The sequence below is a fragment of the Trachypithecus francoisi genome, unplaced genomic scaffold, assembly GCF_009764315.1.
Source record: "Trachypithecus francoisi isolate TF-2019V2 unplaced genomic scaffold, Tfra_2.0 Lachesis_group21, whole genome shotgun sequence".
In the NCBI taxonomy this organism is placed as follows: Eukaryota; Metazoa; Chordata; class Mammalia; order Primates; family Cercopithecidae; genus Trachypithecus; species Trachypithecus francoisi.
The window spans coordinates 57,718,535-57,742,449 of NW_022681467.1; the positions used below are offsets into that span (position 1 = coordinate 57,718,535).

Genomic DNA, 23,915 nt, shown 5'->3' on the forward strand with positions numbered 1-23,915 from the left:
AGACTCTGGGCCACCAGTGAGTACAGCCAGGGCTAGGGACACCGGAGGCCCCAAGGGGTCCTAAAACCCACAAGAGCTGAGGCAGCTGCACGTCGCTGTCCTGGGTGTGCAAAGGGCAGCTGAGCAGAAGGTTGGGCAAGACACGCTTCCTTCAACACAGCAGCCCGGGCAGCTAAGGGGCCGGGTCCCCGGGTTTCAGACCCTCGTTCTGGAGGAGGCAAAGTCCGCAGATCCAGGGGTAGTGAGGGAGAGACAGTGGCGGTGGGCAGTCCACGAGAGTAAAGAGGTGTGCAGGGTGTTCAGGAGGGAGGGAGGGAAGATGGCCACCCCTTGGGGCTCCCTGTGTGGCCGTGCCCCTGAGCAGGGGTGATCTCTTGGTGACAGCCTGGGGGCACCCAGCAAGGGGCTCCGTGCTCAGCCCCTCCCCACCCCAGGCGAGGGAACCTCAGAAAGGAGCCCTCTGCACCCTTGGACCTGCATTTGAAGGCCGAAGGGCTGAGCACCTCGCCTCAGGGGCCGGCGGCTTCTCGTTCCTGGGTGCCTGGGAAACTCACCTGGACAGGTGGGATGTGCCGCCCAGGCAGTGCCTCCTCTCAGAACAGCAGCAGCCCGGAAGGGCTGAGGAGTTTGGAGGAAGGAGAGGCCGTGGGGTGGGGTTGGGGAAGGCTTCCTAGAGAGGAAGCCTGTAGCGGGAGGTGTGGGGTCGGGACACCGGCTGGAGCCCTGGGCTAGGCGTGGGCATAGGGTAGATCCCAGGTCCCTTCAGCCTGGAGGGTCCCTTCTCTGATAGCCTAAGAGTCAGCCTGTAGGCCCAGCACAGAGCCTGGCTGGCACCACTGCCAGCCAAATGCATTCCCCACCCCACCAGCCCGGTGATCCATGCTGGAGTGGACATAGGCTGCTGAGTCCCTCGGGGCCCTGCAAGGCAGTGGGGACTGAAGTCAACACACAGGGCGTTCGTGCCTGTGCCTCGAGAGGGAGCCCACACGCCACCAAACACACCCTTTAACCGTACGCTTCAGCGGGGTTCAGTGGTCACAAGGTTGTGCAACCATCACCTCGACTTAGCTCCGGGACGTTTCCGTCACCCCAGAACCATCACTCCCACTTCTCCTCGACTCCCTTCCCCCCCAGCTCCCCCAACCCCTGGCAGCCCCGAATCTTCTTTCTGCTTCTATGGATTTGCCTATTCTGGACGTTTCCTGTAAGTGGGCTTGTTCCACACATGGCGTTTCGTGTCGGGCGTCTCTCACCAAGCGTCACCGTGGCAGCTCGCGTCTGGCGTCTCTCACCAAGCGTCACCGTGGCAGCTCGCGTCTGGCGTCTCTCACCAAGCGTCACCGTGGCAGCTCGCGTCTGGCGTCTCTCACCAAGCGTCACCGTGGCAGCTCGCGTCTGGCGTCTCTCACCAAGCGTCACCGTGGCAGCTCTCGTCTGGCGTCTCTCACCAAGCGTCACCGTGGCAGCTCGTGTCTGTGTTTCATGCCTCTTTACGGCTGAATAATATTCCGCTGCATGGGGCAACCACGTTCTCTTCGTCCATTCATCGCTCAGTGGACACTTGGCTGTTTGGCCCTTTTGGCTGCTGTGAATGGTGCTGCTTTGAACGAGGGCGTGCAAGTGTTTGTCAGAACCCCTGGTTTGAGCTCTTTTGGATACATACCCAGGAGTGGAGCTGCCAGGCCCTGTATTGACTCTTGACTTGTGAGGACCTGCCAGCCTGTTTTCTGCGGTGCCTGCACTCCCTCCTCCCACGGCATCTAATCTTCGTGCCGGAGTCACATTCTCAGGCTCTGGACAGACCCCAGGTGCTGTGCAGCCTGACGATGAGACACGGAGCAGGGCCCGGCCCTCTGTCTGCTCCATCTGTCAGCTTCCGAGGGGATGGAGGTTCCAGCAGTGACAGCTGGGAAGACCGTCGGGGAGCGTGTGGTCCAGGAGGAAGTGGTGGGAGCAGCGCTGACCTGACAGGAGCTGGAGAAGCTCCCAGAGCAGCAGCCGCCGTCACACTGGCACTGTCTCCGGCTCACCCAGAAGGAAGGGATGCAGGGCATCTGCAAGCCTGGGCTGCGGGGCCTTGGGACTCCTTTTATATCCCCATCCGGACCGCCTCTAGGTGCAGAGAGCCTGGAGCAGGTGGGGGAGGCGTGCTTGCAGCCTGGCAGATGAGACCACCCCTAGATGGTGGCTGGGGTGGGGGCAGCACCCAGGAGAACTTCAGGATCTGAGCTCCAGGCACGGCTCCTGCCAGGGTGCATCATTGGCTGTGCGGCCGGCCAGCCGATGCTGGGTATGGGCAGGGCACACTCAACTCAGGAAGCTTTGATGCCTTTCTAGGGCAGGCCGGCCGCCTGCATTATTGATGGCTGTTCTGCAAAATTTACATGCTGAGCTATGGGGAGGTGAGCAAAACCCCAGGGATGGCCCACTGTGCTTTTCTTCCCTCCTCTTGAACTTGAAAATGGCCAAATCACTTTTTAATGAATTCACTGCGGCTCCACTGCTGACGGCATGGCTGGCCCCAGAGACCTCTGCCATGTTCTCTGCACCTGGCAGAAGCAGGAAGAGTAGGGGCCCCAGCCCAGGACAGGAGCAGGCGTCTAGCAGGGCACACCTGGCTGTGCAGGACTCCCGCTGCCTGCCCAGACATCTTCATCGAGGGTTGACATGGGAAGTGGAGGCTGCATATGTCAGCCATGGAGAGGGGACTCTGGGACGCTGGTCCAGAGCTGAGTCCTGGGTCATCTGTTTGTCCCATGAAGGCTGGGAGACACTTACTGGCCTCCAGAGCACTCACCAGCCCCTGACCTCGGGGAAGTCCTGGGCCTTCATCTTCTGCAAAGTGGGAGGACGCCGTGCCCCTGTGCCTCACAGGCCCTTGGAAGGCTGCACACGGCCCACGCACACCGCGAGGTCTGTTGAGGCACCAGGAGGAGGTGCCAGACTTCTCTGAGAACAGGCTAACGTGGGGCTCCCCTCGCCTGCCTCATAGGAATGAAATGCACTTGAGGGCAAAGGGTGCAGCCCCATGGAAGCCTTTTAGAAAAATACATTGAAACCTCCAGCCAAGCCAGTCCAGGCCGACTACATACAGACCAGCCACGTCTGCAAGCGACCTGTCTGCCGGAGCTCCCATGGCTGCCTCATGAGCACATGCCTGGGTCCTGCTCACCCACCCTCTCGTCCCAGATACCATCCTGGAAAAGAGGGAGGTGGGGACAATGATGAGGTCAGGAGCCTGACCCCACCTCCCCAGTGCTCCCAGGGGTGCCAGGCCAACCCTGCCTGGACTTCAGAAGCCCCGCCAACAGAAAGGCCACTGGCTGCTCCTGGAGGTCTCCTTGGAGACTTCTTCCTTCTTGCAGGTCTAGCTTCCCGCCCCCACCCAGCCAGGAGACACCCCTGCCCTGCCTCTCAAAATCGAGACCCAGCTGCCCTCTAGTGGCAATCAGCTGCACACACACAGACAACACATGCATATCCATGCACATGTGGGTTTACATGCCTGCAGAGGTGCACACATACACGTGTGTGTACACACACACAGGCACGCACACACGTGCACACACGTACAATACACTGTACGTGTCTCTGGGTTTCTATAATGCCTTATGTATTTTCAATATATAGAAAAGAATACATTTCTTTCCTATACATTGAAAGCACCGCAGCCAGGGGTGGCTTCCATGAACCGGCTCTGATACGATGACTGAAGAAATGGAGACTTGGAGAATAATGTCATGCTGCAGGTCTATGACAGCGGTTTCTCCACGGGCTGACATTCTTCTCCACTTGGATCCCTCCCTTGCCCGCGGGCCTGTGTCAGTCTCCTGTTTTCCAGTCTGGTCCTTCTGGCGGTGCCGTGCTGCAGGAGGAGGCGGCCACAGCCAAATAAACACATAGCTGAGAGCAGCCTGGGTGCCCCACACTGCAGGATGGGTGGCCAAGGGAAGCTGGTGCAGGCAGGCAGTGGGGCACCGCCTGAGGGGGACATCGCGCCCAGGAAAGAGGCTGCTGAGAGCCCCCTGCAGCTTCAATTTCCAAATCTGTCCTGGGAGGGGGAAGAAAATCGGATTTGTAAAGAACAAGAGAAACTTGGGTGAGAAATGAAGAAAGTGTCCACAGCGAGGCTGCCTGCTACCCTGTCAGAAAACCCAATTCTGTTTCCTCGGGGAGCAGGGACTGAAGTGAGATGCAGCCAATCCCCGCGGAGCCACCGCCACAGCCGGTGCACATAGAGGGGGCGCGGATGAGATGAGGCTCCGCAGGCAGGATTCCGGCCCCTCGCCAAGGTGCCATGGGTACCTGGCATTTGGGTTCGCATTGGCAAGCCTGTCCACTGATGCTGGCACTGTCCCCAGCCCATCTCTGCAGTGTCCTAGCCAGAGGCAGAGCCAGCCTTCAGGCTCCATCCAGCCACTGCGAGGGAGGGCCGCGAGCTCACAGGTGAAGGAGAACGCAGCCAGGCTGGAGAAGCTTCCAGAGGTGGGCTGGCTGGTCTCTGTATTGATGGACAGGAAGGCACATTTTCTTTCTGCTGGGATCCTGAGGCAAGAAACCTTGGGGCAGGGACCTCTGCCGTGGGCAGTGCCACGAAGTCCAAGGCCTCGGGCCTGGCAAATGTCTGGACACACATTGATCCACAGTTAGAAGGCAGATCCTGACCCTGAGGTTGCAAAGAGCAGCCAGTCAAGGATGGTGCCAGCTCTGCTGTTTCTATGACGTCCATCCCACATTCAGGAGACCCAGCATCGAGCTGATGTCACTGTGGACATTGTTGGTGCTGCCCGAATCCCATCCATAACAAAGGCCAGAAGCGTAGACCAACCCAGTGTCAGGGACCCCGACCGGCCCCTCGCTCTGCCCTGGTCAGCTGTGTAGCACTGGGGAGGTCATGAGGCTGCCTGGCCCTCACTGGATTCAGTCGTCCCCTCTGTAAATGGTAAAGAAACATGAGCTCCGCTGACCACGCAGTGTGACACCAGTCACTGAAATAGTGAACAGGAACATGCAGTCAAAACTGGGTTTTTATTGTTTCTTTCCCCATTGTTGGTTTTCTCCCCTCCCTCACAGCCTCCGCATTAGCCCCCAGCAATGCCCTCTTCTGCACCGTGCACCTCATACCTCCTGCCCCAGCCCTGCTGTGCCTGCAGCTCATGCTCTCACTCCCTCCTCCCTCTAGTGAGCCCCCACCTTCCTTCCACAACCAGCTCCCCTTGCACTTCCATGGAGAAGCCTCTCTCACCTCCCTCAGTCTCCTTATCTCATGGATGGATGAGAGATCCTCGGCTTCCTTATTGGGTGGTTGTAATCCACCTGACATAAGGAGAGGTGTCTCTAAAGGATGGATGGATGGATGGATGGATGGATGGATGGATGGATGATGGATGGGTGGATGGTGGATGATGGATGATGGATGGGTAGGGGGATGGTGGATGATGAATGAATGGGTGATGGATGAATGGGTGATGGATGAATGGATGATGGATGAATGGATGATGGATGGATGATGGATGGATGGATGGATGGATGATGGATGAGTGAGTGGATGGTGGATGAGGGATGATGGATAGATGGATGGATGGATGGATGGATGGATGGTGGGTGATGGATGGATGAAGGATGAATGGATGATGGATGGATGAATGATGGATGAGTAAGTGGATGATGGATGGATGATGGATTAGTGAGTGGATGGTGGATGATGGATGATGGATGGGTAAATGGATCAATGATGGATGAGTGGATGGATGGATGGGTGATGGATGAGTGGATGGATCAATGATGAATGAGTGAGTGGATAGTTGGATGATGGATGGATAGATGATGGATGGGTCAGTGGATGGTGGATAATGGATGGGTGGATGGATGAATGGATGATGGATGGACAGATGATGGATGGATAGATGGATGATGGATGGGTGAGTGGATGGATGGATGGATGGATGATGGATGATGGATGCAAGGGTGGATGATGGATGATGGACAGGTGGGTGGATGGATTATGAATGGATGGATGGGTGGATGATGCATGATGGATGTGCAGATGATGGATGGGTAAATGATGGATGGGTGGGTAAGGGGATGGATAGAAGGATGAGGGAGAAAGGAAAAATGGGAGCAGGTAAGGGTTAACCTACTGTGAGAAAACTATCAAAGTAGGATGTAGCACCCAAGTAAATGTAAGCTATTTCTGTTATTTGTTTGTATCTCCTTGACTCCAAGTTCTATTCATCTTGGTAAATATCAGCTCTGTTAGGCATGACTCATTAACTTGGTTCCCTCAACAGACACTGATTACCTACTGTGTGCCAGGTCTGTACCTGGTACTTTGGACATAAAGCTGGACAAGACTCAGTCCTCGGGGCACTCTGGGTCTTCCAGGAGAGTCCGACCTGCAGCAGATGTGGGCAGGGTTGTGGCTGTCCAGGTCATGCTGCATCTGTAGGGTTAATGAGGGAGGCAAGATCAGTTCCAGAGGCACAAGGGGAGCTCATTCTGGAAGGAAGAGTGGGGTCTCACCAGCGGGAGGACAGAGAGGGACAACACAGCCACAAGCACAGAAGGGCAGGGATAGGAGGTGTGGGGGGCACAGTGCAAACAGGGCATCATGTGGGGCAAATGTTGTGGTACTGAGGGAGGGGAGAAAGCCAACAATGGGAGAAACAATGAAAACCTGGTTTGGGCTGCACGTTCCTGTTCACTGTCTCAGCAACTAGTCACAGCTGTGCGGTCAGCAGAGCACACGGTCCTGTTCCATTTTACAGAGGGGACCACCAAATACAGGACGCCTAGGTTGCTGACGGCTCTGCAGCCTGCAGGCCCCTCCCTGTCCTGCTGAGCCTCACAGCCTCCCCTGGAACCCTCTCCTGCAGGGAGTCTGAGCAGCCCACTCTCCTCGGCCCTACAGGAGCTCTGAGTTCTGCAGTCCTCCCCTCTCTCCAGGTGACTGATCCCCTGCAGGGGCCATGCAGGCATGGGCCGGGAAGCAGTTTCCTGCCCTTCCAAGAGGCCCCTGACACCTGCCTCCTTGAGGGAGAGCTCTCAGAACAACAGTCAGGGCTGTGTGATGAGGCACATGTTGCATCATCACTAGGGAGCCCAGGAGCCAGCGCCCCACTGCACTGAGCCCTGGCCCCATGTAGACTGGACCTGGTCACCAGGCCACAGTCATCCTGGTTTGGGTGGAGGCCATGTGGAACACCCCTGAGCCTGATTGGCTGCTGTGTTCCCACCTCCCAGGTCCAACCGCAACTCCCAGCCCTGCCCTCAGTTCACCCTGTCACCTTCAGGCAGCGTGACTGCCTCTTCCTGGAAGCCTCCCCTGGCTCCCCAGCCCTCCCTCCCTGAGATGCTTGTGGCCTTACTCTCAGGCCTGTCCAGGTGGCAGTGGCTTACACTGCCTGACATTGGAGCCCAAGGTCAGCAAACGTCTTCTGTAAAGTACCAGGTGGTCCATATTTTAGGTTTTGTGGGGCATACAGTCTCTGTGCAGATACTCGGCTCTGCCTAGCAAGTGTGAAAGCAGCCGTAGATAATGTGTCAATAAACGAGCATAGCCATGTGCCAATAAAGCTTTATTTACAATAACAGTGATGGGCAGATTCAGCCCACAGGCCATCGCTTGCTACGTGTATAAGTTGGATCATGTGATGCCCCTTAGTGACTCACAGCTGTCCACAGACCATCCAGACACCTCATGGAGCACCCAGGCCCCTCTGTCATTCCTCAGATCTTCTGTTGTCACCACAGTCAGTGGCAACAGTAACTTGCTGTCATGGGGCATGTACTCTGTGTTGGGCCCACATTTGACCCTGGAGACACAGTGGGTGATGGATGAGACAGCCATGGCCCCCAGAGCTCAGGCTGGCGAGGGACACAGACAACCATCAAGGGAGGACACAGCAAATGTAAAAATGCAAGCCAGGAATGAGTCATGGATGAAGAGCAGGCTGAGCTGACAGCATGCTGGGCTGGAGGGCCAGGAGAGAATTCCGTGGGAAAGGACATCTGGGGGCTGAGGAGCTTGATTCAAGATGAGGCCACAGAGGGGTTAGCAGCCATGACACATGGAGTGCTGCAGCCATGTTAAGGGTTTGGGTGTACGCCGGGGAGTTTTTGCTGCATAACAAAAGATCCCAAAACTTAGCAGCCTAAAACAACCACCATTTATTTCTATTTATTTAGCTCACAATTCCACAAATTGGCAATTTGGGCTAGGCTCAGCTGGAAAACCCTTCCATCCTTGGCTGGGCTTATTCATCCATCTCTCATCAGCTGCCACTTTGGCTTGGGGCTGGCTGGTCTTGGAGGGAAGGAGGAAGGAATAGAAAGACAGAGGGATGGAAAGGTAGAAAGAGGGAGGGAGGAGGGTGTATGGGTGGATAGCTGGATGGATAAATGGATGGGTGGGTGAATAGAGGGATGGTGGTTGGGTGGGTGGGTAGATCAATGAATGGGTGGGTAAATAGAGGCATAGATGGATGGATGGGTGAGTAGAGGGATGGTGGTTGGAGAGGTGGGTAGATGGATAGGTGGTGGTGAATAGAGGGATAGATGGGTGGGTGAATAGAGGATGGTGGTTGGGTGGGTGGGTAGATCAATGAATGGGTGGGTAAATAGAGGCATAGATGGATGGATGGGTGAGTAGAGGGATGGTGGTTGGAGGGGTGGGTAGATGGATAGATGGTGGGTGAATAGAGGGATAGATGGGTGGGTGAATAGAGGGATGGTGGTTGGGTGGGTGGGTAGATCAATGAATGGGTGGGTAAATAGAGGCATAGATGGATGGATGGGTGAGTAGAGGGATGGTGGTTGGAGGGGTGGGTAGATGGATAGGTGGTGGGTGAATAGAGGGATAGATGGGTGGGTGAATAGAGGGATGGTGGTTGGGTGGGTGGATGGATAAATGAATGAGTGGGTGAATAGAGGGATAGATGGATGGATGGGTGAACAGAGGGATGGTAGATGGGTGGGTGGGTGGATGGATAGATGGATAGGTGTGTGAATAGAGAGATGGTGGATGGAGGGGTGGGTGGATGGATAGATGGATGGGTGGGTGAATAAAGGGATGGTGGATGGAGGGGTGAGTGGATGGATGGATGGGTGGGTGAATAGAGGGACAGATGGATGGGTGGGTGAATACAGGGATGGTGGTTTGGTGGGTGGATGGATAAATGAATGGGTGGGTGAATAGAGGGATAGATGGATGGATGGGTGAACAGAGGGATGGTAGATGGGTGGGTAAGTGGATGGATAGATAGATGGGTGTGTGAATAGAGAGATGGTGGATGGAGGGGTGAGTGGATGGATACATGGATGGGTGGGTGAATAGAGGGATAGATGGATGGGTGGGTGAATAGAGGGATGGTGGATGGTTGGGTGGGTGGAAGGATAAATGGATGGGTGGGTGAATAGAGGGATGGTGGATGGAGGGGTGGGTGGATGGATAGATGGATGGGTGGGTGAATAGAGGGATAGTGAATGGAGGGGTGGTGGATGGATAGATGGATGGGTGAGTGAATAGAGGGATGGTGGATGGGTGCATGAATAGAGGGATAGTGGATGGGTGCGTGAATACAGGGATGGTAGATGGGTGAGTGGGTGGATGGATAGATGGATGTGGGGCAGATAGAGGGATAGTGGATGGGTGGGTGACTGGATGGATAAATGGATAGGTAGGTGAGTGGATGGATAGATGGATGGATGGGTGAATGCAGGGATGGTGGATTGGGGGGTGCGTGGCTGGGTGGAGAGATGGATGGATAATGGTTGGAAAGAGAAAATGTTGGTGACCATCTGCTGTTGGTAATTCCTTATGGAGCCAGTTTATGGAGCTTGAGCATGCTTCACTGAATCACACTGCTAGGAACTGGTCTTCTCCCTTAACCTCTTAGAGAAGCAAGACTCAGGATTGTTTGTCACTTGGAGAGCTTTTCACAGGGTCCCTTTTTTGCTTTGGTCCCCAGAATCCCCTCCCCTAATGGTACTGGTGAGAGGCGGGCTATGGTCCCAGCAGGGAGCTGGCCACAAGCTTGTCCTCAGGGAGCTGCCCACAAGCTTGTCCTCAGCTGCCACCTCAGAAGTTCATGCCTCTGGGTCAGAACAGAGGTGTGGAAAAGCCACCTCGGCCAGCTCAGGGATTTTGGCACTGATGGACTCCCAGCAAGGGCTCTGTGAAGAAAGGCCATGAGACTCCTTCAATGCCTAATAAAATGCACTCATCCCACCAAGCCTTATTTGCCATTTGAAGCTCACACCTGCGCCTGCATGGTAAACTGCCCTGTCAGGACTGCGTTTTCCAGCAGAAAGCATGCTTGCATCTCCACATCTGCAAAGAGAAGGGAAAGGGTTTGTCTTTTCTTCCCATCTGAATGTCTGACCTGCAGTTCGGCTGGACAAGGTAGACAATCAAGAAACGAGGTCCCTCCTGACCCGCATCTGTGGGGCATCCCTCCCTTTGCAAACTGTCCCTGCTTGGTTTTCCAGACCGAATGCAACCCCAGTGCCCCCTGGGCTCCCCTGTTCTCCTCCCTTCTATCTTGGCACCAAACGTGATCTACCCCTATTAACGGAAGGACCACAGAGACGAAAACACAAGCAAGCCTCTTCATGCCGCACCTTAAGCCATGGCGAGGGGAGGAGAAACTTACACCGATAAACAGTGTCAACCGGGAGGCTCAGAGAAGGCCCTGCGCCCAGCACACAGCCCCCGATGAAAGAGAACCGGCTCCAGGAACTCCGTTCCTGTGAACAGATTTCTTTTCATAAGTGCCCTGTCAATTAAAACCCAAACTGATTTTCTGTTCTTTCTCAACTGGTGTCTCCCTTCCAGAAAGTTCAGCAGTACACAGTCATCGTTCAGGCCACAGACATGGAAGGAAATCTCAACTATGGCCTCTCAAACACAGCCACAGCCATCATCACGGTGACAGATGTGAACGACAACCCGCCAGAATTTACCGCCAGCACGGTGAGTCCCTCGAAGCCGCCCAGTGATGCATGGCCTGTGCGGGGCAGGAATGCACTGACGTGCGGCGCAGCTCCCTCTCTCTCTGCAGCTCTGTCTGATGGATGCTTGGCAGGTAGCGTGTAAGAAAGGCCCTGCGCAGCGAGGACTGCTGTGTGGAGTGGCTCCACTCCTGGTGTGCGCAGTAGGGGAGAGGCCAGGGCTCAGCCAGGGAGGGGACTTGTGGCGGAGGTCGGTTGCCGCCTGGGAGGCATCTCTGTGATGTCTGGAGGAGTTGACTGGTACTGTTTGGGCTGATGTCACTGCCACTTTGGGAGGCCTGCGTGTGGGACCTGCTTGGGGGATGCCCAGATGGGGCGTTGGCATGGCAGGTCCATCCTGTGTGTGGAACTTGGCCGACCCTCTATGGCCTGCTGTTGGCAGAAAGGGGGTCGTGACTGGGCCCCATACCAGCTGCTTGAGACCTGAGTGACCACTCACTGAATGTTGTTGAAAGTCCACTGCGAGGTTCCGAGCCCCCAGTTCATAGGGGACCAAACTCTCTCTGGTGGGAACATGGTGGAGACAGGGCTGTAAGGCATGCGGCCCCCACTTCCTCTGGATTCCAGCAGGGCAGCTGCACCACCAGGAGGGACCCTTCCCTAGAATTCTGCAGAGGCCACCGTGCCGACAGACATTCGATGACCCCACTTCCCTGCTGTCCAGCGATCTGGGGAGGTCCCAGCCTTGGCTGTTGCCCTTTTCACCGACCAGGACCCTCTGTGGTGACTCCCTGGGTCCGTGGGGTGCGACACTGTGTCCCTAAGCTGTCATTTTGGGCCCCCATAGCAGTGCTGACATCACAGGCACGTGGCCCAGCCCTGGGAACCCCTCTAGGAAGGTTTAAGGCACCAGGCTGCAACATGCAGAGGGGAGGGTCAGTGAGGGCTCCCAGAGTGGCCATGACCCCGAGATGCCAGGATCTCAGGGTTTTCTCTGCCGCTACAACCGTATCACCCCCTTCTCCCCCAGGCCTAGGCCCCCGCAGAGCTGTGTGTCAATCATGATAGCAATGACAGCGGCAGCACCAGCTGCATCTGTGGAGCTGCCCCTCCGGCCCCAGGGTGCGGCCAGGGTGCAGAGCCAGCCTCTGATCCCAGCCAACCCCGACCAACCCAGTGGCAGATGAGGACTCTGGGCTGCGGAAGGCTAAGAGGGAGACGGGCAGGGATGGGGTCAGGAGGGAGACGCTCCTCCCTGTGGGTAGGCCGGCTTGCTGAGAAGGCAACTCAAGGCCAGAGCCCCTCACCACAGCACCCGTCCTGCATCTGGGCCTCCTGTGTCCTGCATCCCAGGCCCCGGGCGCAGCTGCACCAGGCGGAGGTGGCCGTGAGCACACAGCGCCATCTGGTGGAAAGATGGCAGATCACAGCGAAGGAAGCCAGCTTGGCACCACTGCGGCAGGGCTGGGATGCTCCAGGCGCTCCCTCAGGCTCCTGGCAGTGAGTCCCAGGCAGCAAGCGGCCAGGGCAACCAGGAGCCCGAGGAGCATTTAACAGGGCGCAGCCCCAGGATGCAACAGCTCTCATGAACAATTGGCCAGGAAGGCATTCAGATGGTTTGGAAAACACCCCCTTCTCTCTCTTGGCTTCAGTCTCTATTTGCTGTCTTCCGGCCAATGAGCAATGGGCAGGAAAAGCTCAGGGCCAGGCTCCTGGGGAGTCTGGGCATAGGGGAAGCAGCTGCTAACCCCAGGACCCTGGAGAATAATAACGTCCAGGCCCAAGAGCGCAGCAGGGCTGCACCCACACAGCTGGCCAGGCAGCCCCAGCTGTCCTTCCTCCCTGACTCCAAGAAAGAGAAGGAAGTGATGGCAGGGAGGGAGGGGAGAAGGTGACGCAAATTGTGTGGAGCAGGTGTCTCTGCCTTTCTTGGAGCCGACATCCCTGTGAAGGAAGACGGAGAACCGGCAGGATGTCCCTGACCTGCACATGCCTCTGAAAAACGGCCAGCCTGGGAGTCACACTGAGCCCCCAACAGAATTCTGCATTTGGCTCAAGGCAACTTGAAGCACATTGCAGGGGAGAATTCCTGCCTCTGTGTCCCCTTGACACGAAAGGTGGGGATGACCTGATCTCTGAGATGCTGGGGAGCAGAAGATTCTCTGAGATGTTGGGGGGCAGAAGATAAACAAGGGGAACTGTGGTCCTAAATCCCAAAATTCAGAGAATCCCGTCATTCCACTGCAAGCCCTACCCCTCGTCTCTGGTACCCCTCCCGAGACTCTGGGAAGCCAAGACAGAGGCCCTTCTAGACCTAGTGGACCAGCCACAAGCACTGACCAGCATGAGCACTGACCAGCCACCAGCACTGACCAGCCTCCAGCATTTACCAGCACTGACCAAAAATGACCAGCAACCAGTACTGACCAGCACTGACCAGCCACCCGCACTGACCAGCACTGAGCAGCCCTCGACACTGAGCTACCCTCACCACCACTGCTGACCGGCCACACCACCCTGGGGCTGCTCCTCCTGGGACCGGGGCAGAGGGTCCCCAAGGCATTTATTAGAGAGACACGCCCCTGTGCTTTTCCAATGGCCAAGCACAGGCTACTGCAGCCTCGTGCACCTCCCAGAGTTGGGCCATTGTCCATTCTTGGTTCCAGAGGCCTCAGGCAGGTCCCAGGCCCCAGATCACGGGGCAGGGGAACGGCACCTCTTGAGGAGTACGCAGATATGTCTAGGTGCTTCTCAGCCACTGTCCAGGGCACCTCCCAGTCTAACACAGGCCGGGAGAGGACCCGCAGTCCGCTGCATTGGTCAGGCCGGCGGGGTGACGTGCTAGTGGGTGGATGATGGGTGGGTGACCCTGGCAGGGAGGGTTCCCTCCACCCTGGGGTGACTTTTCCAGGCGACTGGGTCACATGGTCATGGGGAAGGGGTGTCTGTACTCGGGGTTAGCATGGCCCTTGGTGTGTCCTTCCGAAGATGAGGGACAGGCAGGAGCCCCAGGACACTGTCCATGCCTCACTGTGGGATGGAACACGCAAAGGGGCCAGCAGGATGGCGAGGGCCAGCCACGCTGCTGCGCATGCCGCCAGGCTATTTTTACCAAGCCTAATCAAGAACAATCAGCAGAAGCTACAGAGATGCAGGGGATTTGCATGATCCAGTTCGGAGTCCTAAATGTTAATTAAAAGTTATTTTCCCTTCACCGGCTGTGAGCACGGCTGCACTGCCCACGTGAGGCTGAGCGGGGACCCTCGGCCCTCAGCACTCCCTCCAGCAGGTGAGCGTGGGGTCTGCTGTGCTAGAAGCTGGTGGCCACAGAGGACACACGCTTCAAACCCTGCCCCAAGGCCTCCTATGCATGGGTCCTGCCGTGAAGCTCTCAGGGACAGGTCCAGCCAGCACACGGCGACCCTGGAGATCTGGCATCACAGGCCTTCCTCCAGCCCACCCCCCCGACCCTCACACATGCCCACAGGGAGGGTCCCCTGGAGTCAGGAAGCCCAGCACTGGCCCTGCTCTTGGTCCCTGCCAGCTGTGTAGCCAAGGTCAGATCGCTGGGCCTCTCTAAACAGCAGGATTTCTTTTTTTGTTTTGTTTTGTTTTTGTTTTTGTTTTTTTGAGACAGAGTCTCACTCTGTTGCCCAGGCTGGAGTGCAGTGGCCGGATCTCAGCTCACTGTAAGCTCCGCCTCCTGGGTTCACGCCATTCTCCTGCCTCAGCCTCCCAAGTAGCTGGGACTACAGGCGCCCGCCACCTCGCCCGGCTAGTTTTTTTGTATTTTTTAGTAGAGATGAGGTTTCACCGTGTTAGCCAGGATGGTCTCGATCTCCTGACCTCGTGATCCGCCCGTCTCGGCCTCCCAAAGTGCTGGGATTACAGGCTTGAGCCACTGCGCCCGGCCGAGCAGCAGGATTTCATCCCCGCTTTCCACCTAGAATTAATCCCACCTCAAGGTGTCATCAGGAGCACTGCTGATCTATGTGGAAGTTGAAGACTTTAGCAACATAAATCTGCTCTAAAAATGCCACGGGTGGTGCCCCAGGCCCCCATCTTAGGGGCATGGAGATGGGTGGCGAGCAGACACGGTTCCAGCTTTAACAGACCTGGCGTCCTGTCCGTTTTGGCCTTTCAAAGGTGAGGGGCTTGTAGCAATGTCACCAAAACCTTCTCAGCGCAGTTTCCCCAAATGGTAAAAGAGGGAGGGCCAGGTGCGGTGGCTCATGCCTGTAATCCCAGTACTTTGGGAGGTCAAGGTAGGTGGATCACGAGGTCAGGAGTTCAAGACTAGCCTGGCCAAGATGTAAAACCCGTCTCTACTAAAAATACAAAAAAAAAAAAATTAGCCAGGTGTGGTGGCATGCACCTGTAATCCCAGCTACTCAGGAGGCTGAGGCAGAGAATTGCTTGAACATGGGAGGCAGAGGTTAGAGTGAGCCGAGATCACACCACTGCACTCCAGCCTGGGAGAGAGAGCGAGACTCTGTCTCAAAAATAAAAGAAGAGGGAGGTAGAAATTATTAAGGTATATCATTGTTGTCATTTAAAATGCATACATGATAAGATATATGTCTTTGTGAATGATCTATTCCCCGTCACAAGGCAAGTGTGAATAAAATCAGGTTAAGTATTTTTTAAATAAGAGGGAAGGGAGTCATGCTGGTTTCCCCACAGGCTCTCCGAGGGCAGGATGAGTGGGTCCCCAGCATTTAGGAGGTGCCTGGCTCAGCCAGTGCCTGGTTATCACAGTTGATGTGGAAATACAGATTTTTCTCTCAAAGGGGTTAAAAATGGTTTTGCCAGAGGCAGGGGTGTCAGCTGAACTTAGGAGCCCTGGGGTCTATGGGTCTGTGGCCCTCAAGTTTTTGAGGTCCTTCTGGAAGTTCCCACCCCAAGCCGCCTGAGGATGTGTCCTGCAGTCCCTCCTCGGAAGTGACCCTCCTGACCGGGAGGAGGGGCAGCCCCAGCTCTGCAGGGTAGAGGGACTACTGGCCAGCCTCGGCAGGGGGACTGGCTGGGCTGGCCCGGGGCAGCTCTCACCCACAGATCCCCGGCCCCTCACGCCTGGCTGCACGCCCACCCTGGCCAAGCCCTGGGAGTCCCTGACTTCTGCAGAAGATTCAGCGTGAGTCCTGAGCACAAGAATCGGGCATCTGAAAATCAGAATGGACTCAGTGCCCTTAATTATGCTTGGGTGTTCTGTGCAAGCCTCGGCCATAAATAATTAATCAGAGCCAGCTTTTCCGAGCACAGAGGTGGTGGCCACAGGGACCAGGAGCTCCCGCCTGCCCGACATCACCTCCCCACTCCTTGCTCCTCCCGCCAGGAACAGCTTCCTAGAGACGGCTGCAGAGGGGGCACGTCTGAGAGCCCAAGTCTGGGCCCATCCTGGGGCAGGGACCAACAGGACATCGGTCCAGAGACATGGGGGAGCCACGGACTGGGAAGGACAACCCTAAGGCCAGGACACACAGAAACCTGGGGTCCCTCGGCCTGGGGTCAAGACTTCAGTCCTTCCAGCCGCAGTGCTCCCGCCAGTCTCTCAGGCCTCCCTGGACCCGCCTGTCCAAGCTGCAGGGAAGAGGTGGGACCCAGGGGCTGGGGGTAGGCGCTGGGCCAGACTCCACAGCTTCAAGCCTGGCTCCACAACTGACCAGTTGTTGACCTTGGGCAAGTTGCAGAGTCTTCTGTGCCTCCGTTTCCTCATCTGTTCCTGCCTGATGGGTGTGTGAAGACCAAATGTTCCCAGATATCAGTCCCTTGGCAGCGTACCTGACTCAAAGAAAGACCCAATGAGTAGAACAGCAATAATATGGCCACTGTGGCTGTTGTATGATTAATAATGATGATTGATAGCAATTGTGTCCCTCACCCTGGCACAGACAGGCTGCTGACAGGAGCTGCCTGCAGTTGTGCTCCAGTCTGGGGTAAGAAGATGGGTCAACCTCTGTGTCCTTTCTGGGAAGGGAGAAAGCCAACCTGGTCTATGGACCCAAAAGCCCAAAAGGGGGTTCAAGTTAATTTTGAGCTAAATGGCTGGTCCTTTCCCTCAAGCGGGCGTTGCAGGGAGCACGTTTTTGTGCACTATTTATTTGTCCTCATAGCAGCGCTGCAAGGCAGGAGCAGAGGCTCAGGCAAGCGGGCTCTGCCGCATCCCCTCCTCCCCCCGCCCCCCGCTGCCCCCAAAGCTCCTGTCTGTAAAGGAAAGAGGAGGAGGAGGAGGAGGAAGAAGAAAAACCGCCTGCAACTTCCTTCTGGTCACAAGAGCCACGGATCCAACAATTCTGATTTGTGAACTCAGAACTCAGCAGAAATCATCAGTTTTACTGAATAGAAAACTAAATTCCAAAAACCAATGACATTGTAACATCCAAAGGAGCTGTGGTTTGTAGGTTTACACTATCGATTTTCCAATGCAAGCAATCACAGAACGGAGGAACTGCGGCCGGCTATGTCCCCAGGTGGCTCCCAGCCCCGTGGGGGGCGCCACAGACCACACCCCAGCCGGATAGGAGGCGTCAGGGCCGGCACTCAGCTGTGCTCGTCACAGTGATGGATCCGCTGAGCTCCGGCTGGGCACAAGCACCAGGCTTGGGCACTTCCCTTCAGTTAGATGCCCTTGTCCACACCAGGCTCGGGCACTTCCCTCCAGTTAGATGCCCTTGTCCACACCAGGCTCCGGCCGGAAGAAGCAGCACCCAACGCCAGGTGGCTGGGAACGCCAAGGCCTCATTAGGACCAGCCAGACGCTTCTGAGCAAGCAGCACCTCCATGAAAGCGCTGATCCTACACTGGCCCATGGAGCTGGGGTGACGAGGGCAGCGGCAGAGTCCTGTTTCTGCTCATTCAGACCTGCTCCATGGGAAGAGGTGAAAGGAGGTCCTGAGCCTTCCAGGAGACAAAACTGGGCCTCAATGGCACTACTGTCCATCAGACGAGGGAGCAAAGTTCGCAGTCGGCCGTGGCTCGTCTTTATGAGATATTGAGTCACTGCCACTAGTCTTTTGCCGGGAAACTGGATGTGGGAGGGACAGACAGAAATTAAGTACAGCAGCAAATCACCAAGACGCCATCCTGCGTGTCACACCTGAGGAGCGGCCTGGAGCCGGGGGCACCTTCTGGCTTCCAGCAACTGATGGAAATTCAAACCATGACGTGTTCAGTCTTTGGAGTTCCAGAGTCACGAAAGGCGGGTCCCCGGCGGGCATGGATGCGTTGCGGACGGCTGTTTTCAGAGCAGGTCAGGCAGCACAAATGGTTGAGCAATGCAGAGGCAGAAAAGGTCAAGCCTGGGCCTCTGAAACCAGGACCCCAGGGGCCTCCATTAGAGGAGGAGCAGCCTCACTCTGCCCTTCACCAGCCACAGAGACCTGCATTAATTCATGCATTAATTCATTTCACCCTGCACTGGGCACTTCCTATGCCAGGGTGCAGGACAGCTACAGCGAAAACCAAAGCAGTCACAGCCCCTGCTCCTCAGAGGTTAATCTACATATTTAAAATCTGTAAGGCCAGGCACAGTGGCTCACTCCTGTAATCCCAACACTTTCGGAGGCTGAGGCGGGCAGATCACCTGAAGTCAGGAGTTCAAGACCAGCCTGGCCAACATGGTGAAACCCCATCTCTACAAAATACAAAACTTAGCTAGGCATGATGACAGGTGCCTGTAATCCCAGTTACTCACGAGCTGGGATTACAATGAGATACCATCTCACACCAGTTAGAATGGCAATCATTAAAAAGTCAGGAAACAACAGGTGCTGGAGAGGATGTGGAGAAATAGGAACACTTTTACACTGTTGGTGGGACTGTAAACTAGTTCAACCATTGTGGAAGACAGTGTGGTGATTCCTCAAGGATCTAGAACTAGAAATACCATTTGACCCAGCCATCCCACTACTGGGGATATACCCAAAGGATTATAAGTCATGCTGCTATAAAGACACATGCACACGTATGTTTATTGCAGCACTATTCACAATAGCAAAGACTTGGAATCAACCCAAATGTCCATCAGTGACAGACTGGATTAAGAAAATGTGGCACATATACACCATGGAATACTATGCAGCCATAAAAAAAGATGAGTTCGTGTCCTTTGTGGGGACATGGATGCAGCTGGGAACCATCATTCTCAGCAAACTATCGCAAGAACAGAAAACCAAACACCGCATGTTCTCACTCATAGGTGGGAAATGAACAATGAGATCAGTTGGACACAGGGTGGGGAACATCACACACTGGGGCCTGTCGTGGGGAGGGGGGAGGGGGGAGGGATAGTGTTAGGAGATATATCTAATGTAAATGATGAGTTAATGGGTGTGGCACATCAACATGGCACATGTATACATGTGTAACAAACCTGCACATTGTGCACATGTACCCCAGAACTTAAAGTATAATAATAAAATAAAAGTAAATGTACATATTTTACTTCTGTGAATTTTGGTTTTCCCGGTTTTTCTACCATGAGCAATTGTTACTTATTTGCGGATGTATAATTCCCTGATCCAAATGAAAACCATGAAAGTGACCTCTCAAGACAAGCAGGGTGTGGGGCCAAGAGGCGCCCCCAGGGGCCAGCGCAGCCTCAGCACCCCTTTCCACCACTGGTGACCTTGGGCAGGTTGCCTCCTGGAGCCTCAGTTTCATCACCTGCGAAATGGGAACAATAATAGAATCCCCTCTGCCTCCTGCTCCCAAAATGCTGTCATTCTGTTTCCCTGGGGTTGTTACCAGCATGAGCCCAAGGAGCCCCCTGTCTGGGACAGGCCTGTCCCTTTGTGAGGGCCCGCAAGCTTCTCCTCTCTGCTCCTGCCCACTGCCAGCTGTTTTGCATTTCTGCTCTTGCAAATGTGGATTCTCTTGGTGCTTTGGAGGCGTCTGACTGGCCGCCCCTGGGACTTCTCCCAAGCCAGTGTCCTATGGGCTGGCCCCAGCAGGGGACAGCAGCAGTCCCGAGAGTGTGGGCTGCAGGGCCCATAGCCCCACCCACACCAAGCTGGCGGGAGCTGTCGTCTGGGCCTCCACCGGGGATTGGATGTTTGGGGCATGAGGATTAGCACGATGGCGACTCACTGGAAGGGGCGCAAGGGTGCCAGGGGCTGCGGCTCCCTCATGGGGCTCCCAGTCCTCGGGGAACCTGGAGATCATGGTCATGGAGTGTGGGGATCACCAGGCAGCTGCTGAGAACTGGTAGGACGTGGGACAGGGTGTGCCCAGTGCTCTCCCTGGGGCTTCTCTGGCAGCTTCTTCCTCCTCCTTCTCTCCTCTGCCCCACTTCTTTCTTTTTTTTTTTTTTTTTTTTTTGAGACGGAGTCTCGCAGTCGCCCAGGCTGGAGTGCAGTGGCCGGATCTCAGCTCACTGCAAGCTCCGCCTCCCGGGTTTACGCCATTCTCCTGCCTCAGCCTCCCGAGTAGCTGGGACTACAGGCGCCCGCCAACTCGCCCGGCTAGTTTTTTCTATTTTTTAGTAGAGACGGGGTTTCGCCGTGTTAGCCAGGATGGTCTCGATCTCCTGACCTCGCGATCCACCCGTCTCGGCCTCCCAAAGTGCTGGGATTACAGGCTTGAGCCACCGCGCCCGGCCCCCACTTCTTTCTTAACAAAATGCCTGCCTGGGCTGGAGTCCTCACACCCACCAGCCAGAAGTCAGCTTCGTCTGAACCATGTGCCCCCTGGTCTCTCGGCTGCAGGCACAGAAATCCGCCCTTAGCCTTGGTCATCACAGCAGCAGGTGGGCACCGACCCTGTGCCAGGTGCTGCACTGAGTGCCCTGCCTGTGCCAGCCCACCTGACCCCACAGCCTCCTGAAGAACAGGGTCCCTCCTCCCCGTGTCACAGAGGGAACCACCTTCCTGTGGGGAGCAAAACTTCCCTCCCGCTCCCTCCCACGTGGCCGCTTGCCGTGTGGCAGATGTGGGACTTCTCCCTGAGGACAGTACCACCGTGGCCCCCAGCATAGGTGCCTTGGAGACCCCGGGGTCTTGCTGGACATCGTGTGGATAGTGCCTGGCCCTCTAAGCCCTACCGCCCACTGATATCATAAGGAAACAGCTGGGTGGGTTTTCCTGAAACACCGGCTGTGCTGCAGGGGGTCCTGCCCAAAGCCTCCTCTTGCGAATGGTGACCTTCCCCTGAGAACCTCACGGTTTCTGCCTCAGAGCTGGGATTGTGCTGGAAGGCCCTCGTAGGAAGACAAAATCCTCCTACCTCTCGGGATGGGTGCACAGCTGAATTCTAGATTATCGTCTTGGCAAGAAATTCCATTCTGATGCTCTTAAAATTCCTCCTTTCCCAAATACCTGCCATGTCATCCCAAGGGGCCTGAGAGGCTTTCCTTGTGTAGGAAAATCTGAAAAAATTAAATTTAAAAGTCATTATGGCTAGGGTAAGGTTAATAAGAAAATCCTAAACCAGATTTATCAGCGAAGGCCTTCTTTGTGAACCTTTATTAAACTTGCATGATTTAGAATAGATTCTTCGTATAAACTTCACTGAGAAGCCTGCAAGGGAATGGACGCAAAGCACGCCGCGCGGCCTCCTCAGAAGGACGGGAGCGAGTGGGGAAGCGTCAGACAGGCCCTCGCTAAAACGGCAGACGACACCAGGACCCACCTGGCCATGTAAGCGAAGACAGACACTACAGAGGGTGTGAGGGGCCACGAAATCCAAGCAGCCGGGAGCATCAGGCACGGCTGCTCCACCAGGAGGGCGCCCTCCTGCCCCCACCACTGGGCACAGAGTCTTGCCCCTGCCGCCTGCAAGGGTGCTGGCCCCACCTTCTGCCTCTGCTGGCTCCAAAGCTCAAGGCATCTCTGCTGCTTGCCAGGATCAGGCCCTCTGCACCTCTCCTCCGAACCACAGACATCCAGGTGCACCTGCCTGGCAAGTGCTAGGTCACCCACCTGGTTGTGGCTGTAGAGGAGGCCGGGAAAGTGGATTTCTGGAAAATAACGAAGGGAATTCAGAAGGTGCAGGGGAGCCAGGAAGCCACACCGGTGGCCACTATGCTGACCCTGGCAACTTGAATAAAAAGAGAGTGGCTCATTTCACAAGAGCTCAGAAGTCTTGGAAATCTCCCTTCAGGCATGGCTGCGTCTAGGCTCCACTAGCTCACCGTGACCCTCCCCTGGGCCATGCTTCCTCCAGCCGGCTTTGTTCTCAGGCTGCAAATGGCAGCTCCCACCAACCTGACACCTTCAGATTCATGCGGTTACCATGTCCAGGCCAGATGCAGGGGCCACAGAACTGACCCCTAATTGGCTGACTCAGGTCATTAGCCTATTTCAAACCAGTTATTGAGGCGGGGGCCTCGGGGTTGGAAAACAAGGATCTGAACCATTTTCAGTGAAGGACCAGATAGTATTTTCACCTATGGTCAGGCTGTCTCTGTTACCATGACTCAGTGCCACTGCTGGGTCAGGAAAGCAGCCACGGGCTATATGTAAATGAATGGGGCGTGGCTGAGTGTCAATAAAACTTTATTTATAAAAATAGGCTTCCGGCCAGCACCTCACTAGACCAAGCTGACCAGAGCCCTTCATCCCACCAAACCCTTAAGGAAACTTGGGGTGACATGGCCGCAGGACCAGAGCAGCGTGATCCTGGTCAACCCTTCCTCAGAATCCTAAAGGCCAGAAGCTACCGAGGGCTGCCACATGGCTCCTGGGGGAGGCCAGCAGGTTTTCACTCAAAGGAGAAGTGACCCCAAGATTCAGGCAGGCTGCTTTGGGGGCAAGGTAGTGTCCCCAGCAGAGGGAATGGCCCGGGGCCAGGTGTCAGACACCAGCAGTGTGTGCTGCGGGGCCTGGCCAGAGCAGTGTCTGTGCATTCATGGCGTCTCTGGGGAGGGCTCAGGGTCCTGGCACCCAGCACATTTTGCAAACTCAGATCCCCGGGGTCAGGGGAGCTCACTGGCCTTGAGTCCTCCACCAGCCACTGCAGGGGTCACCTGCCTGCCTCACTGACAATGGGGTGGGACACCCTCCTCCCTGCTCCAGGCCTGCAAAGCTCCCCCCGCCCTGAGGCCCTCCCACCACCACCTCTGCCTGGAGATGGTCCCAGCAGGGAGTGTGTAATGTGGCTCAGCTGCCACCTCCCCTGAGGACACCAGCGGGACTGTCAGCTCCACCTCACAGCCCTGCCCACCCCCAGGCCCCCCGGGCACCCGGTCAGCCCCTAGACTCACAGTAGCACAGCCCTGGCTGAGGAGGGCTGCCCCCTCCCGCCCGGTCCCCAGCCCTCCTGGAACTTGTTCACAGGCCTCAGCGAAGCTCCTTTGAATGTCCCCCCGCAGCCGTCCTCTGCCTGGGACCTGGCTGCCCAGGACCCCGCGTGGCCACAGCCTCAGCAAGGGCTGTCCTCTAGCACCCAAGGACCGCAGGGCTGAGATCAGGCACGCAGCTCCCTCCCAGGCATGTTCTCACCCCTAGAACACATGGATCTCCAACCATGGCCTGAGTCGCCCCTGCCATCCCCCAGCAGGCACCATCCCCCACGCCATGATGCTGTGCAATTCAGAGCCAGTGCGTCCCATGGCGATGCCAGCTCCCTGTCCTGCTGGTGGACGATCTGACACCTGGACGGCTCAAAACGTGTAATGAAGGGAAAACGGAGTGAGCCCCGAAGCTCCCTCCTCTAGAGCCAGGTCAGCCTCTCCAGGCCTCCCCGGGTACCCAGCTGCAGGCTCCGGGCTCCGGCCACCTGGCTCAGGAGCAGAGACAGCTAGGAGACTCCGTCCCACACTGGACGTTGGGAGCGGTGGGGGCGGCAGCTGTCCGCTCTGGAGTTTAACAAAGACGGTTCCTCCCAATCCTGAGATGAGATCTTCCATGGCTGAGCATGGCCATCGTGTGAAGAAAGGATCCTGCTCCCCAGACGTGGCTGAGATCCCACTTTGGGTAAATCCACAATTTTTCTTCCCAACAAGGTGATTGTATCAGGATGTGAATGGT

The 23,915-nt window shown here is 56.1% G+C and overlaps 1 protein-coding gene across 1 annotated transcript in view; it reads left to right on the plus strand.

The window, feature by feature from the left end:
- Nucleotides 1-23,915, plus strand: part of CDH4 (cadherin 4) — a 681,345-nt gene that overhangs the window by 630,371 nt on the left and 27,059 nt on the right. Inside the window, exon 8 of the mRNA XM_033186955.1 lies at nucleotides 10,835-10,972. Within this exon, the coding sequence (XP_033042846.1) occupies nucleotides 10,835-10,972 (138 nt within the window). The remainder of the gene's footprint in view (nucleotides 1-10,834; nucleotides 10,973-23,915) is intronic.